This window comes from Plectropomus leopardus, chromosome 11 (genome assembly GCF_008729295.1).
Source record: "Plectropomus leopardus isolate mb chromosome 11, YSFRI_Pleo_2.0, whole genome shotgun sequence".
Taxonomy (NCBI): Eukaryota; Metazoa; Chordata; class Actinopteri; order Perciformes; family Serranidae; genus Plectropomus; species Plectropomus leopardus.
Window position 1 is genome coordinate 14,520,853 of NC_056473.1, and position 16,870 is coordinate 14,537,722.

General features: G+C 38.0%; 2 protein-coding genes across 3 annotated transcripts; one reads left to right on the forward strand and one right to left on the reverse strand.

Annotated features, from left to right (window-relative positions):
* The first annotated feature begins 58 nt into the window (after window positions 1-58).
* Window positions 59-5,605, forward strand: si:dkey-10o6.2 (uncharacterized protein LOC100124608 homolog). Its single transcript, XM_042496030.1, has 7 exons — window positions 59-306; window positions 1,357-1,481; window positions 1,564-1,630; window positions 2,596-2,746; window positions 3,260-3,402; window positions 3,583-3,693; window positions 4,657-5,605. The coding sequence occupies exons 1-7, from the start codon at window positions 154-156 to the stop codon at window positions 4,834-4,836; spliced, it is 930 nt and encodes a 309-aa protein (XP_042351964.1). The 5' UTR covers window positions 59-153; the 3' UTR covers window positions 4,837-5,605.
* nucb2b (nucleobindin 2b) lies at window positions 4,998-15,369 on the reverse strand. 2 transcript variants are annotated; one of them, XM_042496029.1, is made up of 14 exons: window positions 15,276-15,369; window positions 13,509-13,646; window positions 13,026-13,133; window positions 12,801-12,933; window positions 11,523-11,626; window positions 10,267-10,452; window positions 9,955-10,045; window positions 9,737-9,795; window positions 9,541-9,633; window positions 8,080-8,169; window positions 7,689-7,859; window positions 6,880-6,919; window positions 6,301-6,422; window positions 4,998-6,004 (listed from the first exon to the last, which is right to left on the reverse strand). In XM_042496029.1, exons 2-13 carry the CDS (start codon window positions 13,644-13,646, stop codon window positions 6,310-6,312), a joined length of 1,326 nt encoding a protein of 441 aa, XP_042351963.1. In that variant the 5' UTR covers window positions 15,276-15,369; the 3' UTR covers window positions 4,998-6,004; window positions 6,301-6,309. The 2 variants fall into 2 exon arrangements, with proteins under 2 accessions (XP_042351963.1, XP_042351962.1); XM_042496028.1 differs by having other exon boundaries at window positions 6,281-6,422.
* Between the last annotated feature and the right edge of the window lie 1,501 nt (window positions 15,370-16,870).

Sequence of the window (16,870 nt, forward strand, 5' to 3'; positions counted from 1 at the left end):
TTTTTATTGGCTGGAAGCAGTCACATGACAGCAGAATGACGTCGCAGCCACTGTCAGCAACTTTTTAAAACTCTCATGTTGTGCAAGGTTTGTAGTTAAATCCTGCAGCTCTACTTCTGGATTCATTCGGATACGTCTTCTGTTTTTTTTACAATGAGCATCCCAGTGGTGGACTTCGGCGCATACAGTTTGAGTGTGGAAGATGTATCTGAGGAGCAGATGCGCAAACTGAGCAAAGAGTTGAAAACAGCTTTTACAGAAGTTGGTTTTGTTTATCTGACGAACACTGGGATCACTCAGGAGGAGGTGAGAAAAGCAAATACGTTTTTTTACTTTGTTGCAGTGGTGGAAGAAGTTTTCAGTTCACTTTCCAAAATAAAATTAGTAGAAGGGGAGACTGGGGTTGGTTGTGACATTTTTGACATTTCTGTCTGTCTCTAGCTCTTTGCATTCTAAATGTGATTTAAAATAGTCACTTGTGTCTGCTATTAAATAGTGTAAATATTATTTCTTTAACACACACAGAAGAAGAAGTCTCACAAGCAGTGAAATGTTAGAATTCACTACATAATCTGGAACTGGATATATATGGAAATGTGTTCCCACTTAAAATAGTGTCCCCCCTGTTAATGTGTAGCACACACTGGGTGGTTAGGTTAAGGGCTAAGGGTTTGGTTCAGGTTTAGATAAGAGGTAAATACATAACAATGGGAAAACAGCTCTAGTTGTATAATAACCTGGGGTGAAATGTTATGATATAAGGATTAAGAAAAAAAAACTTAAGACATTGAAAGCTTTTTATTAAACACTTAAATAACTTTTTAACATAATAAGTTTTTTTTTATCAGTATGTGTTTGCTTACTTGGCTGTCTATAGAGTGCTGCAGGACTGAGTCCTAAAACCTGATAACAAGTTAGCAATTTAGCACTCCCAGTTCCCTCATTTTCAAGTCAATGGGTTATTTAAGTGCTGTCCTGTGAGAACCACTCGCTGAGAAAAACTGCCCTGTTTTCAGTTTTTGGTGCAGTTTTCAACCGATTCAAGAGGGTTTTGAAAGAGTTCATTTAGTGCTAGAAGTAGGATACATTTCCAGCCCATCAAGAAATATCTAATTGTTCATTTTATCAGAAAAATGAACATTCAAAAATCACCAAATTTGTAGATGCATGGTTGTCACTGGACAGGAAGCGTACAAAAAAATGTAATCTGAAATGTAATTAAAGCTGTGAAATTTAGTGGAGTTAAAAGTACAGTATTTGTCTCTGAGATGTAGCCGAGTAGAAGTGTAAAGTAGCATGCCTTGAATTTGCACTTAAGTAAATGTAAAGTGAAATGCATCCTCTGTGTTTGGATAGGTGGAATGTGTTATGGCGGTATCCAAGACTTTCTTCCTGCAGCCAGATGAAGAGAAACAACCCTTCAGCAGGAAAGGGTTTGCCATCTGTCCCAACCACGGCTGGGTGTCTATGGAGACTGAGAGGTAGGAACCAAAAGATGAACACACCACACACTTATTTGCAGTTTAGTTTGCTCATTTTAAATTGAAACAACTGTTCTTTCAGGTTGAATCCTGAGCGATCTGGAGACCTAAAGGAGGCATTCAACATTTCCTCATTTCACCCTGACATTGTAATGGCTTACTGTCTCTTTGAAAGACTTTTGTCAAGTACAAGCTCATCTCTAACTTTTTTGTTAACCAGATAAAGTTGTGTTCTATTTACAGCGTGATTCATAAATTGGTCTGTCAATATTGTAAACCAGTTTTGATTTATCACTGATATATCACTATCAGCAAATGTAAGAAACAGAAAATTGTGGCACAGAATTTATTTGAAATAAGTTAAAGGTAATTAAGAAACAGTTTCCCCATTAATTATCTACCAGAGAGTAAAGTCAGGTCAGTTTTATTTATATAACCCAGAATTCACAAGGTATTTTTAAAATCTGTACAAAATACCATGGGCGTTGGTTTGGGGGGTACATAGGAGGCACGTCTTCCTCAATATTTCAGACGTGAATTTTTCTCCCCCAATAACAGTCAATAATATTTTTATCTTTCTTTTTCTTAAAACAACAACAATTAAAGCCAATTTCACCATGAATTGATGCAGCAAAGGCCAAATTTGTGTATAAAAATTGACCAAAATGCAGAAAATTAAGTTTTTTTATGCTCAAAATTTCAGGGAAGTGGACTCCAAACCCTCAATTTCTTATGTGTCCCCCAAATGTTGGAAACTTACATCATAACAGCATACAACATCTGCTGTCTGTAGACCTGAAATTCGGACAAAGAAATACTCCTTCACCAAAAACCTGACGAGTTAATTTTTCAAATTGCCTGCTGAGCCCATTTTTTGTTCCTTATCAAAACTGGCTGCTTATAGTATGTGTTAATAAATGTATGTGTTCATAAACATCATAAAAAAGGTTTTAGATTCAGATATTCAAAGACTGTACCCACCTCAGCAACAGCGTGTTTACCCTGCTGCCGTCTGGCAAACAAACTCGTAGCATAAAGGGACTACAGCTTGCATTTTGTTGTGCAGCACTGTGTTGTTGTTGACAATAAATGAACCCTTTATCCTCTGCTTTAGAAATGGCCATCAGCTGTAAAAGGGTTCCAAGAAATCAAGACATCTTTCTTCCAACGCTGCAAAGAGCTGAGTGTGCGCGTGCTGAGGGTGATGGCCCACAGTCTGGGTCTGGACCCTGAAGTGTTCCTCAGTGCACACCAACTTATGGGAAGTATGTACACTTTGCATTACATTACATTTAAAGTACAAGTATGTTGCCTTCGTCAAATATTTTACTTCAAGTGCAACATTTGAAGACAGCATGAGACAGAGAAAGTGTGTTTTTGTTTTAAACTAATTGCTCTTACTGTGGAGTTGCTCGGGTCAAGTTGACCACAGTCAATGGGTCTATATCAGGTGATATGTTGTAACACTGTTATCCTGTTGTTAATCTGTATTGAATTAACAAAATTCTATTCTGTTGAGTAGGTCAAAATAACAAGATCTGCTCATAGTCACAGTGATGGCAATTCAAATTAAACTTTTGTTGCTCTAAAAAACTTTGGTGGAAAAATAACTCTAAAGATATCCTCAGTAAGCCAGGCCTTACAGTGCCTTCTCGATTTTAATCACTTCCACAAAAAGGCCTACCCTAAATCCCAGTATAGTATTGAATCCCCAATGTATAATCTTGTGGTATTAATATACTAGGCAGATAGTAACAGTGTTGTTGGGTCTCTTCTAGCTGAGGAGAATGGCACAACACTGCGGTCTCTGTACTATCCATCAGTAAACCATGAGAAAGTGAAGGAGGGCCAGCTGCGATGTGGAGAACATTCAGATTATGGCACTATCACCCTGTTGTTCCAGGACTCTGGAGGTCTGCAGGTAACATCACTCACATCTCCACCAGTGGCCCACCCACTGCGTGGTCTTCGCCTCTTCCCATGCAAAACAAATTAAAAACCACATTCACCACATTACCAAACTGAAATTGTGTTTTGATATTTGTTTTTGTAAAAGAAATCTTCAGGCAGTGTAATCCAATTGATACTTGTTAACTTTCAGGTGCGTGCACGTTCAGGTGAATTCATCAGTGCTCCTGGCGTCCCTGGAGCGGTCCTCCTCAATATCGCCGACCTTATGCAGCGCTGGACCAGCGATCAGTTTATCTCTGTGGTGAGTTGAGGAGAACTTTTTACAAAAATATATCACATCTAACTGAAAAATGTTTGTTGGATTGTATCTGTCTAATTGAAAATGATATAATAATTATAAAGGGCACATGTATGTACAGGGGGGTTAGCAAGACATATTCAAGATCTACCTACCTTACAAATGTTGGGTTTAAGTTGAAAAACTGTGAGAAAACTGTTTTATTTGCACGCCCCCACAATGAACAAAGAATCCAGAAAATGACTTATGAATTGAAGTCATAGGGGCTTCGTTTATCAGCAGTAAAACTATATTAAAGCATCAATTTACAAACTCTCACACAACTCTTCTAGTATAATCCAAGTCTCATTTATCTTGTCAAATTCACAGGACTTCCCAAACACACGCAGTTTTACTAAAGCATCATCATTTAAAACAATTAGGCATAAAGAGTGCAGGCACGCTACTTGTCAGAGCATGAGACTTTTTATGCAGAAGTGTTTTATATAATAAGGGATAATGGCATACAAAGTAAGAGCACATGATTGGTCTGCTCATGGTTCTCAACATAGAGGTGGCATAGCTGGTGGCTAGCAGCTAATGGTGCTAACTCCATAAACAGTGTGAAGCAAAGGCAACAATTCTGACAGAGCAGTCAAAGGTGTTAACTTGAGGGGAAGCACAGGGTGGGTGCAACACTTCTGTGATGACAGTGGTAACCATTAAATGAGCACAGTGCAAAGACGTAGTGATGAGCCAGTGGGATACACACATGCACTAATGTGCGCGCAGTGGGACCTGCTCACTACAGCAAACCACAGAGAAGCTCGGATTTTAGCGCACACAAAGGTGGCGTGATTTCATTCTCTGCTCAGGAAGCCATTTCTCTAGTATATGTGCCTGTTACATACAGAACCTTTAAGCAGTATAAATCATTGGGTTACAAAAGCAAAAAATGATTTATAGAATTTGTCCCCTCTCCCTCAGCTCCACAGAGTTTTGCTGCCACCTGCTGGAAACTCCAGTGCCCGTCAGTCGATGGCTTTCTTTGTCCATCCAGATAATGAGGCTCTGATCATCCCCTGCGATGGCTCCAACAAATATCCTCCAGTTACAGGAAGCGGCTACCTCGATGAGCGCTTCAGAACCTCATATGGACAAAACTAAAACTCATCACGTCATCCATATGCAACTTGTGATGAAATATCTAGAAAGTCTATTTAATCGTGTTTTATCATAGATGCACCTTAGATCCCACACTGTTTTAAACTGTGTTTTTAAGATAATCAGGGAGTGTATGACTAAATTAGAGACACAAACCTCAAACCTGCAAGCTCATTCACTTTATTGTCCACATTCAAAACTTTTAGGCTACAATAGTTTTATATCTCACAGGACGCTGGGGGGTGGAAAGATTTAACTGCTTTTTAAAAGGGATACATGTAATATCAACCTGTTTATTGTCCTCAATTTGCTTAAATGACTAACTATCTCCTTGGTTTTAATTCAAGTTTCTCCTATGTTAGACACCAGGCTAAATTCAACCTGCTGCAGTTTCATTTACAGTGGTGTGATGAAAAATAAATTAAACATCATTCTTAAATTCAAATTAAACACACACCCATACAACCATTCTGACATCCATACAATTGTCACTCTAACACCAACACAATTATATTAAATTAAAAGACTTAAATATATGTAACTCTTTTTGTAAACTAAATATGATCTTCAATCATCTGGTCCAACAGATTTATGCATTTGATGCAGGTATAAACTTTGTAAAAAGAAAAAAAAACTCAGGAAATTTTCAGCTATGTGTACATGGAAGAATTTCACAGTAAAAGGTCTGAAAAAAAACCCCTCAAACCAACAGCATGATGGCTAATGAGAACCTTGGGTAAATGTTGCTGTCTGGACTCTTCCATATAGCATATTTAAATCAATATTAATAGATGTTGTTGTAATTGATGTTTTAAACCGAAAAAAATTAAATTAAGAAAGAACAATGTTTTTTGGATCCAGAATGTTTGTCTCCTCTAAGTTAATGTGCACAATATATTACAACATGAAAAGTGTACAGAGGACCATTTCATTTCACCAGCCAGCAGCACAACATAAACGCTAATGTTCCTGTCATTCATTTTCATGATAATAATTAATAGCTCTACTTAATAGAATAAATAAATAATTTTCAACGTATATATCCTCTAAGAGACAGTATCAGTGACAATGACCTACAGTGTGCACAAAACAAAACATTCACTTTGCAGTCCAGAAGTCTCCCTCCCGCCATTTCACCCAAAAGCAATTCCCGTGGAGAACAGAGTCCTTGCTGTGAAAAAAGATGAAAATAACAAAAACAAAAGGGTCGATTGTTCACCAAGAAATCTGGAGCAGCTCCCTATTTCTGATTTATGCAGGCCAATCACGCATAATGGACACTGGCACAAAATCTGAAGCCTGAAATCAGATTTTCTTATGTGCTCTTAATATTTAGGCATATTTTTGTCTAAAAATTCTGAACAAAAATGGAATCATGACAAGAGGGACACACACACACGCACACACACACACACACACACACACACACACACACGCTCACTGTTACCCATGCAGCACACAGAGTACCAAGGCCTGCTAAGAGTGTCCGGGCACTGGGACATCTTGCTGCTGGTGACCAGGGGGCAGCGGCTGACTGTTTCCTGGTATAAGTGGTGCTGGTTCACCTTCAGCTACGGGAGCTACCGGCTCTGCAACAGAGTGTTATATTGGTGCAGGTTGATGAGTTACATTCGTATGACTGTGAAACTTCAGATAAGGATCATTTTTTTCCCGTCACATTTCAGTTTTTGCTAATGGCACTAAGTTTTTGACTCTTTCTTGGATGCTTGTACTGGAGGCACAAAAGTCAAAATTGTTTTGATTGAGGAGTACCAGTCAGCCTGGAAACAGTTGTAAAATCCCTTCTGTGGCTCTGGAGGGAGGTTTCCAAAGTTTAGGGAATTACAGGAATTGTAGTTTCAAGCATTTCTCAAGTTTAACTCATATACGGGATCATTTGGCCTCTGCTGCTTTAATTGTGATCATTTTGTTTTAATGTCTTCTTTTAGTCCTCCAACTTTATAAAAGTGTGTTTTATTTTAAAAGTCTGATCTTTTCTAACTCTCCTTGTTTAAATTTAGACAATCATTGCAAAGTGATACTTACGTTTGACCTCAGCTTTTATCCTCTCCATTTCTTCTACTGCCTGAGAAGACAAAAAACAATTACAAATGTTAGAGCATCTTAAAATATGTTGGAACCTCTGCCCATTTTATTAATGTATATATTTTGTTTTCTGACATGCCTTTAAATCCCCTGAGCCATGATGGAAAAAAAAGGTGAATCTTGTTTTCTTTAACCTGCCCACTGCATCTCAAACATGGCAGCAGTAAATGTTGCTTGCTGTACATACAGAGAATCTACAGAATTTAATAGCGGTTGGGTGCAACTCAACAGTGTTGCTTCAGTGAAATAAGCCTTTCACATGCCAACAAATCATGCATAGAATTAATTATAAATTATTTAAAGGAATACTTCACTTTAGCCAAAAGATTCTTTTTTTGGACGCCGTCATTCTTGGCTCTTTAGACACATAAATGGTCTCTGGTTACAGTGCATTTTAAAGAAAGTCTTGGGATCAAAGTAATCTGGGTCCATGCCGTCTGACTCCTGCCACACTTTATAACAATTACTCCCTGTGTTACGCTGAATTGTTGAAGAAATCTGTTTTTCTCGCATGGCTCCATGGTGAATGAAGAATCCAAAAAACATACATTTTTTTTGATGAATTTGAGTTTGAAAAGTCCATGTTTAACAACAGCAGAAATTGATGTACGAATGCTCATTCTGCAGTTAAAGTATTCCTTCACAATACTTTTAACCATGGGTTACTGTGTGGATATTACTCTATCTAACGCCCCTGTTAAATGACTGCAGACTGATTCTGCATGCAAATAATTTATTTTTTAGCTTACCTGCTGTAGCCCCAACCTCTGGGCATTAAGTTCTTCCTGTTTCCTCTCCAGCTCCTCTCTCTGTTTCTGCAGCTCTACCGACTTCTGATGGATGTCATTCTCCTCGTTGACTAGATGCTGTTCATACTCTCTCAGCTCCTCCTCGGTGTAAAGGGGATTTTGATCTAAAGTCTGACGAGGGCAAGGAGTTACAGGGTGTCTTTTATCTTTTCAGTGTGCAGATAGTGTAATGCTCTAACTGATGGTTGAATTTAATGTTTGTAAAAATACAGTAACATGTCAACAAGGTCAACCAGTTTTTGACTTAACTCAGTAATCATGATCTTCTCAAGAGGAACCTCACATTTCTGTCTACATCTATCAGACTTTTCTATAAAGCTCTACCTCTTACCTCCCACTCATCTTTTTCCAAGAACTCCTCCTTCTTCGTGGCCGCCATGAACTCGCTCAGTGACACAAGTCTGTCTTTATTGGTGTCCACCTGAGCATTAACACACAACGCTGCTTTAATCAATGTAAGGGTCTATAAAGATTTTAGATTAATTGTTGGCAAGAGGAAAGCATCGATCTTGAAACTCCTTGCTAAAGCAATGCCTTTGTTACTGTTAAGCACAACCCATTTTTATCATCTTGCAGTACCGATAATGTCTGCACAAGTTTGTGTGCAATTTCTCATTTAAGTGTTTTTTTGTCTATCAGTGACAATACAAGTGATATCTGACAAACTACTGTTCTGATTTTGTCACTGCTCAGACTGATGATGTATTTTTGCACTGTTTTGTTTTCATCAAATAGGGGTGCTAAAATGAAGATTAACGACTAAAACATAATATTTCAGATACCAATACTGCATTTGTGACAAAAAATGGAGGTGAAATATACAAGTATAATCTGGTGTCATAACTAGTTTCAGACTGACGCAATTGTCATTTTCACAGCCAGTGCCAAAGTTGTGTAAGCAGCAAATGTACTTGTACTCGTCTGTGAGCCCATGGGTGTGTAGGCCTTAAAATAAAGTGTGGTCAGGTGCATTGTTGGTGTATTGCAACAGAGAACGATTGCACAATTGACCAACAAAAACCTGGTCTATAGTCAGAGCTGCACAGTATTTTGCTGCTATTTAAAGGGCACATTACTCATGTAGCAAGATGCACTTACATGGGCAAATTCACAAAGCATACACTCCGCTTGTTACACACACAAGGGTGTGCAGATGGATAGCTTGTGGGTGAAATAATATATCATTGATGAGGAAAATACAAATATTCTCTTAAACGTGAATGCAGCCTAGACCAAAGCAGGGCTGCTGTCCAGTTCCATATCAAAAGACATGCTGTGCAAATTTGAACAGGAGGAACAGCGTCACTTTTCTATTTCAGACCTACATGTTTAGTTCTGTTTCTTCTGTTAAGTTAATCACTATAGTTTTTAGTTTTGCTTCTTAACTGTCCCAAGATACTTGCTGCCTTGACATCACTGCTGAATCCACCATGTAAAAAGCAGTGTGCCAGGTGCATCTGTCTTTTAAAGGGAATGAGAGATGACACTCTGAATTCACGTTAAACCCAAAACACACCTATCCTTAATTAACTAAATACAGTCCCCTTCGCACCTTACTTTGCACTAAAATGATGTACCATTTAAACATTTAAAGTGTAATTTGAAGTGCCCTCAATGTACCTGTGCCAAGCACTTTATACTGAGCACCATAGATTGTTTAAATAGGGCCCTGAATCTTTTCACTCACTGGATTTAAAGGATGCTGTATCATTAATGGAGCCAGATAACAGCTGATAATCACTGTATCAATAACATGTATGACAGAGGCTCCAGATATATTAGTGTTACTCACCTCGTTCATAACGTGCTCTCTCATTCGCAGTCTCTCTTCCTCCATCTCCACCATGTCGTCTTCTTCATTTTCGGGGTTATACACCTTCTCCAGCTTGCAGACACATACAGATGCAAATTTTTACCTCTTATATATTTTATTGTCCTAAAACATGCAGAACCAGAGCAGTTAGACCAAAATACATTAATATAAATACCTCTTTTGTGAAGAGGGCCTCAAGCTCACTCTCATCGAAGTAGCCATCTCCATTGGTGTCTGCCAAAAAAAACAAATTTTTACAAGTATATCAGATTAATATTATGTCAACAATGTGTTTGGCTATCACTGCTCTATGCACAACACATTCGGCCAAAAGATCCTATTTTGGACAGAGTTGTTCTTGGCTCTTTCGACACAGAAATGGTCTCTGGTTACCATGCATTTTGAAGAAGGTCTTGGGATCAAAGTTATCTGGGTCCATGCCGTCTGACTCCTGCCACACTTCCTTCAGCTGGTCTTCACTGCCCTGCAAAAAAAAACACACAACAAAAACAAACCCAACACACCACCCCACAACAAACACACACACACACACACACACACACACACACACACACACACACACAGCGGGTGTCACACACCACCTAGCAGTTTCCTTCAGGGTTTCTTCCTCTCTTCTAAAATTATATTTTTTGGTGTTTGTTATTTGCAGCAATACTAAAGACTTTACTACAGAAGGAGTCTAACCGGGTGGTTAACTTTCGGATGGTCGGCATGTTTCTTTCTCATCTCCTCGTAGTGCTGCTCCTCCTTCTTGCGGTCCTCCTCATCCATGGCATTCAGACGTTCCCTCCTCTCATGCTCCTTCATCATCTCATACCTCTTGAACTCATCGTGGCGGTCCTTGTCAAAGTTCTCCAGGTCTTTGGTTGCCTACAAACAAAAAAAAAAAAACAACAGGAAAAGAGGAAATTCAAACCTGGATTCTGTAGATATACTAATACGCCCACTTTTCTGGATTCCAAGTGGTGAATCAGAATAATCCTGGGCACAATAACGCAGTCTTCCTGGCTGAATGAATTTCAATGTGCTAATAATGAACTTAATAACATCACAATTAACGCGTTAATGCTGCCAGCCCTAAATCCAATATATATGATTGTTTGCATTTCGCGAAGCAGCCCAAGGGCATAAATAGTAAATAACTAACATTACACAGGACTACACAAATTATTGTCAGGCTAGACATGCATTTGATTGTAAACTTCACCGTAAAACCAGAGAAACATGCAACCACAGTGAGGTGACTTCCCCTTTGTTGTTACTTTTTTAGTTCAGAGGAAACATGTTGTTCTCTCAAACTCGCTCTGACAAACAAAATAAAGCTCTTAAATGCCTCCAAGTTATTACAATTAAAACCTAAAAATGTTGGACAGTAATGGGACTGACATTTGAGCTGCGCTGAGAAACACAGTGTACTGTTTGACACCTGTAATTCTCTACAGGCTCCCCCATCCTAATTATAGCAATAATATGAGGCAAGGTGTTCTTTACTGATTATAGGTTTGAACAAGCTGTAGTTTCATACAAGCACTGAACAGTGTAGAGGTACATGTTGTAGTAAAAAAAACGTCTTAAAACGTCTCTTAAAACTCTAAAAATGTCTTATCCATCCAAGGATCAAACAACATGTAGAAATCTGTATCCATGATAACTTCAGTATCGGTGGGGCGATGTATTACAACAAATTTTGTGATATTTTTAGCTGATGTTTTATGCTTTTAATGCCATTTAAAACAACCTTTTCTCATCTGGGTTGGCAATCTTATGTTAATATTAATGTGTGAAACAACCTCAACTGATAAATTAAGTCAATAGTCAACATTTTTATTAGTGCAACTGCAGCTGTTCAGTATGCATTATTCATTTAAAAAAGTCAGGCCTACTACAGTACAGATCTATTTAGTGAACAGTGTTTGGGTGTTTTTCATCACAGGCTCTACCGATTGGATGAGACGGTCCAGGTCCTCCACCTCGAAAGTGCTGGGGTTTTGGTGATTGAGGTGGTCAAACTGTTTCAGCAGGGCCTGGTGGTCCACAGTCCGGCCTGCAAGGAAGGGAGAAATTTAAAGTTTCATTTCACTGTAAAGGTGTTAGATAAAATGCTTGGAACTTAAAATATGAAACAATGTATTTCATTAAAGATGGCATTCACTAAAAACGACTGTGATTTTATTTATGTGCATGTATCTTTATCTCTTTTGAAAAAGCTGGATGTAGTTAATCATGCTGCCATACATTCTGTAACTGCTGCAAGCTTCTGTACGCTTACAACGTAAATGATATGAAATGGTTCAATAGACTTCACTGTGTTTAAGGAGACAAACCCATAAGTTAATTTTTTTTGCAAAAGCTTTACAGGGTAAATTACTGTAGACATATTACTCCAGTAGCTATTAGATAATCAGAAAAAAAAATTCTAGTCATGGTCCCAAACACCCAAACAGAGCTGGGTAAATCTGCCTTTTCCTTACATGTCCTGCAAGTTTGGAATTTGCCTCTCATGACATGTTTTAAAATACTGAAAAAAGTTTTTACAGATCACTGTCATTGATTCGAACATGTGCCATTATTTGCTATGAGTCTTTTTGCCTCTGATTGCTGCATATTTTGTATTTATTGTCGTTTTTTGTAATGGTATTTGTCTTACTTTGTATTTGCATTTGGAACATTTAAATTTTGCAGCCCATCTTGACCAGGATAAATAAAATAAAATAAAATAAAATAAATAGAAAGAAAGAGATCGTGTCATTCAACTCGTTGGTTGCCATTTTCCTATGTGTTTGCGACAGACATTTTGTGCTTCATTAGTTCTTCAGTACATTACTGACACAGCTGGGCAAGCATCAGCTTTGTTTACTTAAGCTTCAAATCAAATTTACTCTGGAAAAGAGCTAAGTAAGAATAAATAATCGCAAATGCATTCAGGGCATCTACAGGTATCAGACAGTTAAAGTTAATATTTTTAAAACCTTGTCAAGATTATTTTAACTCTATCTAAAGATCTAATGTTATGCAATCCTTCATTCAGCAGCTCACACTGACCAGTATAAGTCACTGATAGCTGAGGTAGGTGCTGTTTTACGTAACGTTTCTGTGTCTAAGAGCAACATCCTACATTCAGAAACCTGACTGCTGATGTGTATTACAAAACTTCTTGTGCAACTTCAAGAAGCAGAAGTTTGTAATTGAGACATCAGCGAGACGTGCAGAGCACTTACCGTTGCCGCCTTGGATGTCAAGTTTGGCTTTGATGAGCATGCGCAGCCTGTTCATCTCCTCCCTCTTCAGCTCGTCCAGCTTGGTCCGAAAATTGTGGTGGACAAAGTTCAGCTCTTTGGAAAGTTTGCCTTGCTGCAACAGCAGAAAATCAACAGTTCAATACGAAATGTTCGTGCCAACAAACAGCTTGCAAAATAACATGTTTAGTGAGTGTGCACACATACTTTGATGTCATCCATGTTGGCATTTTTGAGCTTTTCTTTGAAGTGGGGGTCTTTTTCGAGGTACTCGATGACTTCCCTGAGGTAGCGGTCGTAGTGCAGCCCAGTCTCCTGAAGCACAAACCCAAGCACACATAAGTGCATGTTGTTGGATGACTAAAATCTATGTTTAACTTGTTCATATCTAAATTGACTTCAGGCCGTTATGTTAAACTTCTGTGCCACGTAACTCTTGTTATTGAACAGTGGCACACTATTTAACCTGATATTGCTCCTGTTTGTTTTGAGCAAATACTCTGAAATGCAGTCAATGAAATTTTCCCATCAACCTTTAACCCACAAGCAAGTGTACTTTCCATGTGAATCCACCCCATCTTAGGCACTGTAAGCCAAAGTGATTCTCTCCAAGAGGTAATTGGTGTAATTAGCTGTAACACTCAGATTTCAGCTTTAAATGCTTTAAACAACACTACCCATCTCACTTACAGCACTCTGTGGTGCCCCCAGATCCTCCTCTTCAGGCTTTGCTTTAGTCTTGTCCACGCTGATCGGCACTGACTGGATACACAGCCACAAACTCAGCAAAACCAGCCCACAGTGAACCAGGGCTTTACTCCTCACCATCTAGTTAAATACACAAAGGAAGAAGAAGAAGAAACAAATGATTTGTGGTTAGGGACTGTATTTTATTTATCAGAGGAGGTGCATGACCCTCCCTTTGCCATAAATCATTTTTGCCATTGAAAAAAAACTTGTTTTAACTATAGTCACTAATTTCATTATTGCATGTAGGTGCACAGAATTTAATATTTTTATAGGATCTGTGCAGTGCAAACTGTTTCATTCTGGCAAAACTGTTAACAAGACATGGAAAATTGAGTGATTTTTAAGACGAAAGGCTACATCATGCATCATACGTTTTTTTCAAAATTTGAAAAATACCACAATAATTTCTGCTTTTACAAATTATGGCTATCGAGTGCCATATGAATGAGCCCTAAAACCTGGAAATGAGTTAGCATTTCATCATCACTGGTTTCCTTGTCTAGAATTCAATGGGTTTTTTTGAATGGGTTTTTGGTTTGAAGCCTGAAATAAGGTCTATGGTTAACACAAGCTTAAGAGACATTCACATTTTGTTCTACGACATAAAATCCATTCATACACAGTGAACTTTGAAGCTTTTATGTGTCTTAAAAAAGGCGGTTTGCGAACAAGCGGCTAAATGGGACTACAGAACATCAGCAAACCGAACTGTGCTGAACAGGGCTTTACAGCCTTGTTGTGATGGGGGTGGTAAGTCAAGCGACTGTAGTATAGTTTGTTTATAGCCTAATGCTAACATTTTACTTCTGGTGATTGCATTTAGGCTTAAAAAATCCTTTGACGTGTTCATTAGTTAAGATTATCTTCCTGAACAAAATTTTATCCTGAAAATAAATGTTTTTGCTATTGACTTTATTTTCTACAATAATCCAAAATCGAATGGAGAAAGCTTTTTGACAAGGGAACAAGGGTGACACTAGTTGTCGGCCTACAAGAAATTATCCCCGGGGCACACTATGGTATAAATGGTTTAATTTTGGCGATTCTTAAATGAAACATGCCTTTCACACCCTCCACCAAGATTCAGGGTTCAGCAGATTTTCTAAATGAATATAAAAAGGACCATTTTAAGTTGTACTGTATGTCCCTCCCCAGCACTCTAGAAATTATTTGATATGCCTCCCCCGTTTCATCACACCTCCCCATCATAAATAACCAACAGTCCCTTGAAGTGTCCAGTTTTTCAGCATGACAGTGTAGGCAGGTGTTTTATCTTTAAAACAGACAACACCTTTAATTTATAATTTATCAAGCCTAGCATTGCAAAAGAGGTACAAACCTCAGCTTCACCTGGAGAGACAATATGGGGTGAGGTTATGCAAGTTAATCTGAAAAGCAACTCTCCACCACAGGCAAAGCCCTGTGCAACACACGTGTTCAGTGGATAAAGCGCAGCACGCCTACTTTAAAAAACAATTTCTCCATCCAAGCCTTATAACTTGAGAGAGTATTGTGAAACTATAACTCACAATTCACGAGAAAGACACAGGCTAACGGTGTCATTCAAAGAGCACGCTGTTTCGTGAAGATGGCAGCCAGTTAATTCATTATCCTGTAGCTGTAGAAAAGCTTCAAACAAGTCTCAGCACATAAAGTAAATTGCAGAAATGAATCACGTTTAGTGTAAAAAAAAAAATTAAGACCTACTTTGAGCTCCTCTTCCTTATTCTTTCACCGTTTAGTTATTTTCCTCCTGAGCTTCCCCGGAGCTTGTTTACAGCTGTCATCCACCACCAATAATACAAACCTCCTATGACCACAACCTACAGTAAAAAAGGTTGTAGTCACCATGGCAACGCCCCTCCTTCGACGCTCCTGATTGGACATAAAAAGTATACTTTCTTTGTAAAACAGTCGCGTTGAAAGCTGATTGGTTGCTGCATCTGTCAGTCAAAGTGTATCAGGCTGTCAGCCCCTGGCTTAAGGTGCGTTGAGCCAAACTGTACGTGGCGTTCAGTCAACCCCTGACGAGGGCGGAGTTAGTGTTTGGTGTAAGAAAACGTAATATTATAATGGTTAGACACTGGTTTAGAAGCATTTCATTTTTATATTTGTACACGACAGCACTGAGTTAGTGCAAAATCAATTAATTGAGAGGGAAAATATTTCGCATTTCAAAGAAATATATCTGATTACATTTATGTGATCCAAATTGGTGAGTGCACCTGCTTTACCAATAATGCTCCATAACTATAGAATGATATTAATGTCATTTTATTTCTTTGTGTATAACAGAGAAAAAATGTCCCCAATGCTATCTAAAAAAAATTATGTGCACACTTTGTGTGTTATGTGTGTGGCTATTGATTGTTGACCTTTTATGTATTTTAATGTTTTTTTCTGTAGGTTGTTCGTGTAAAACCTGGGCCATTACGTATAAAGGATACTAGGAATATTACATTCTTATTTGTGGGTGCCTTTTGGGACAATTAAGGTCACCTTACAGAAACAACAATAATAAATCAGCACTATATCAGTCATATGTCACCAGACATAACTAGAACAATATACAGAAAAAAAGATAAAAATACATAAAAGGTCAACAACAATGCCTACACAGAATAAACATGTATAAAAATGTGTTTTTGGTCTAAGCTTTATGGTATTTTTTATTTAAATCGTATACAAATTATGCTTTATACTGTACACAATGCTTGTACTTGATGCTTTACACGGTACATGATCAGAGGATGCCTGTGTAAAACATAGGCCATGGCCTACATAGGGTACTAAGAGTGGTGGCAGAGGTATAGATATTTGTAAATGTGTAAGAGTGTAAAGTAGACTACAATATTTCCCTCTGAAATGTAGTAAAGTCTTTATGTCTGTAGAATCTGTATAAAGTAGGATTAAACAGAAAAAGTAAAGTATTCCCAAACTTAACTTATGCACAGTACTCGTGTAAATGTATTATTAATAAACAGTTGCCAGTATCATGTCACTCAAAATACACAAAGCATAAGGATGTGTTTCCTGTCATTGCTATGTTGTTACATATTTATCTTTGTTTTGGGATCACTGATAAACAGCATTTTAAAGTGATGTCCAGTGATGGAACATAACTTAGTACAATTACAGTGCTTTTGTACAATTTTGAGGGATTTGTACTTTACACGAGTTTCTCCATTTTATGGTATTTTATACTTCTACTCAATTTCATTTACTTAAAATCTAAATACAAAATGCAAATGGGTCAAAAGCACAACCATGTAAACAGTATGCTGAGAGTAACAGTATAAGTG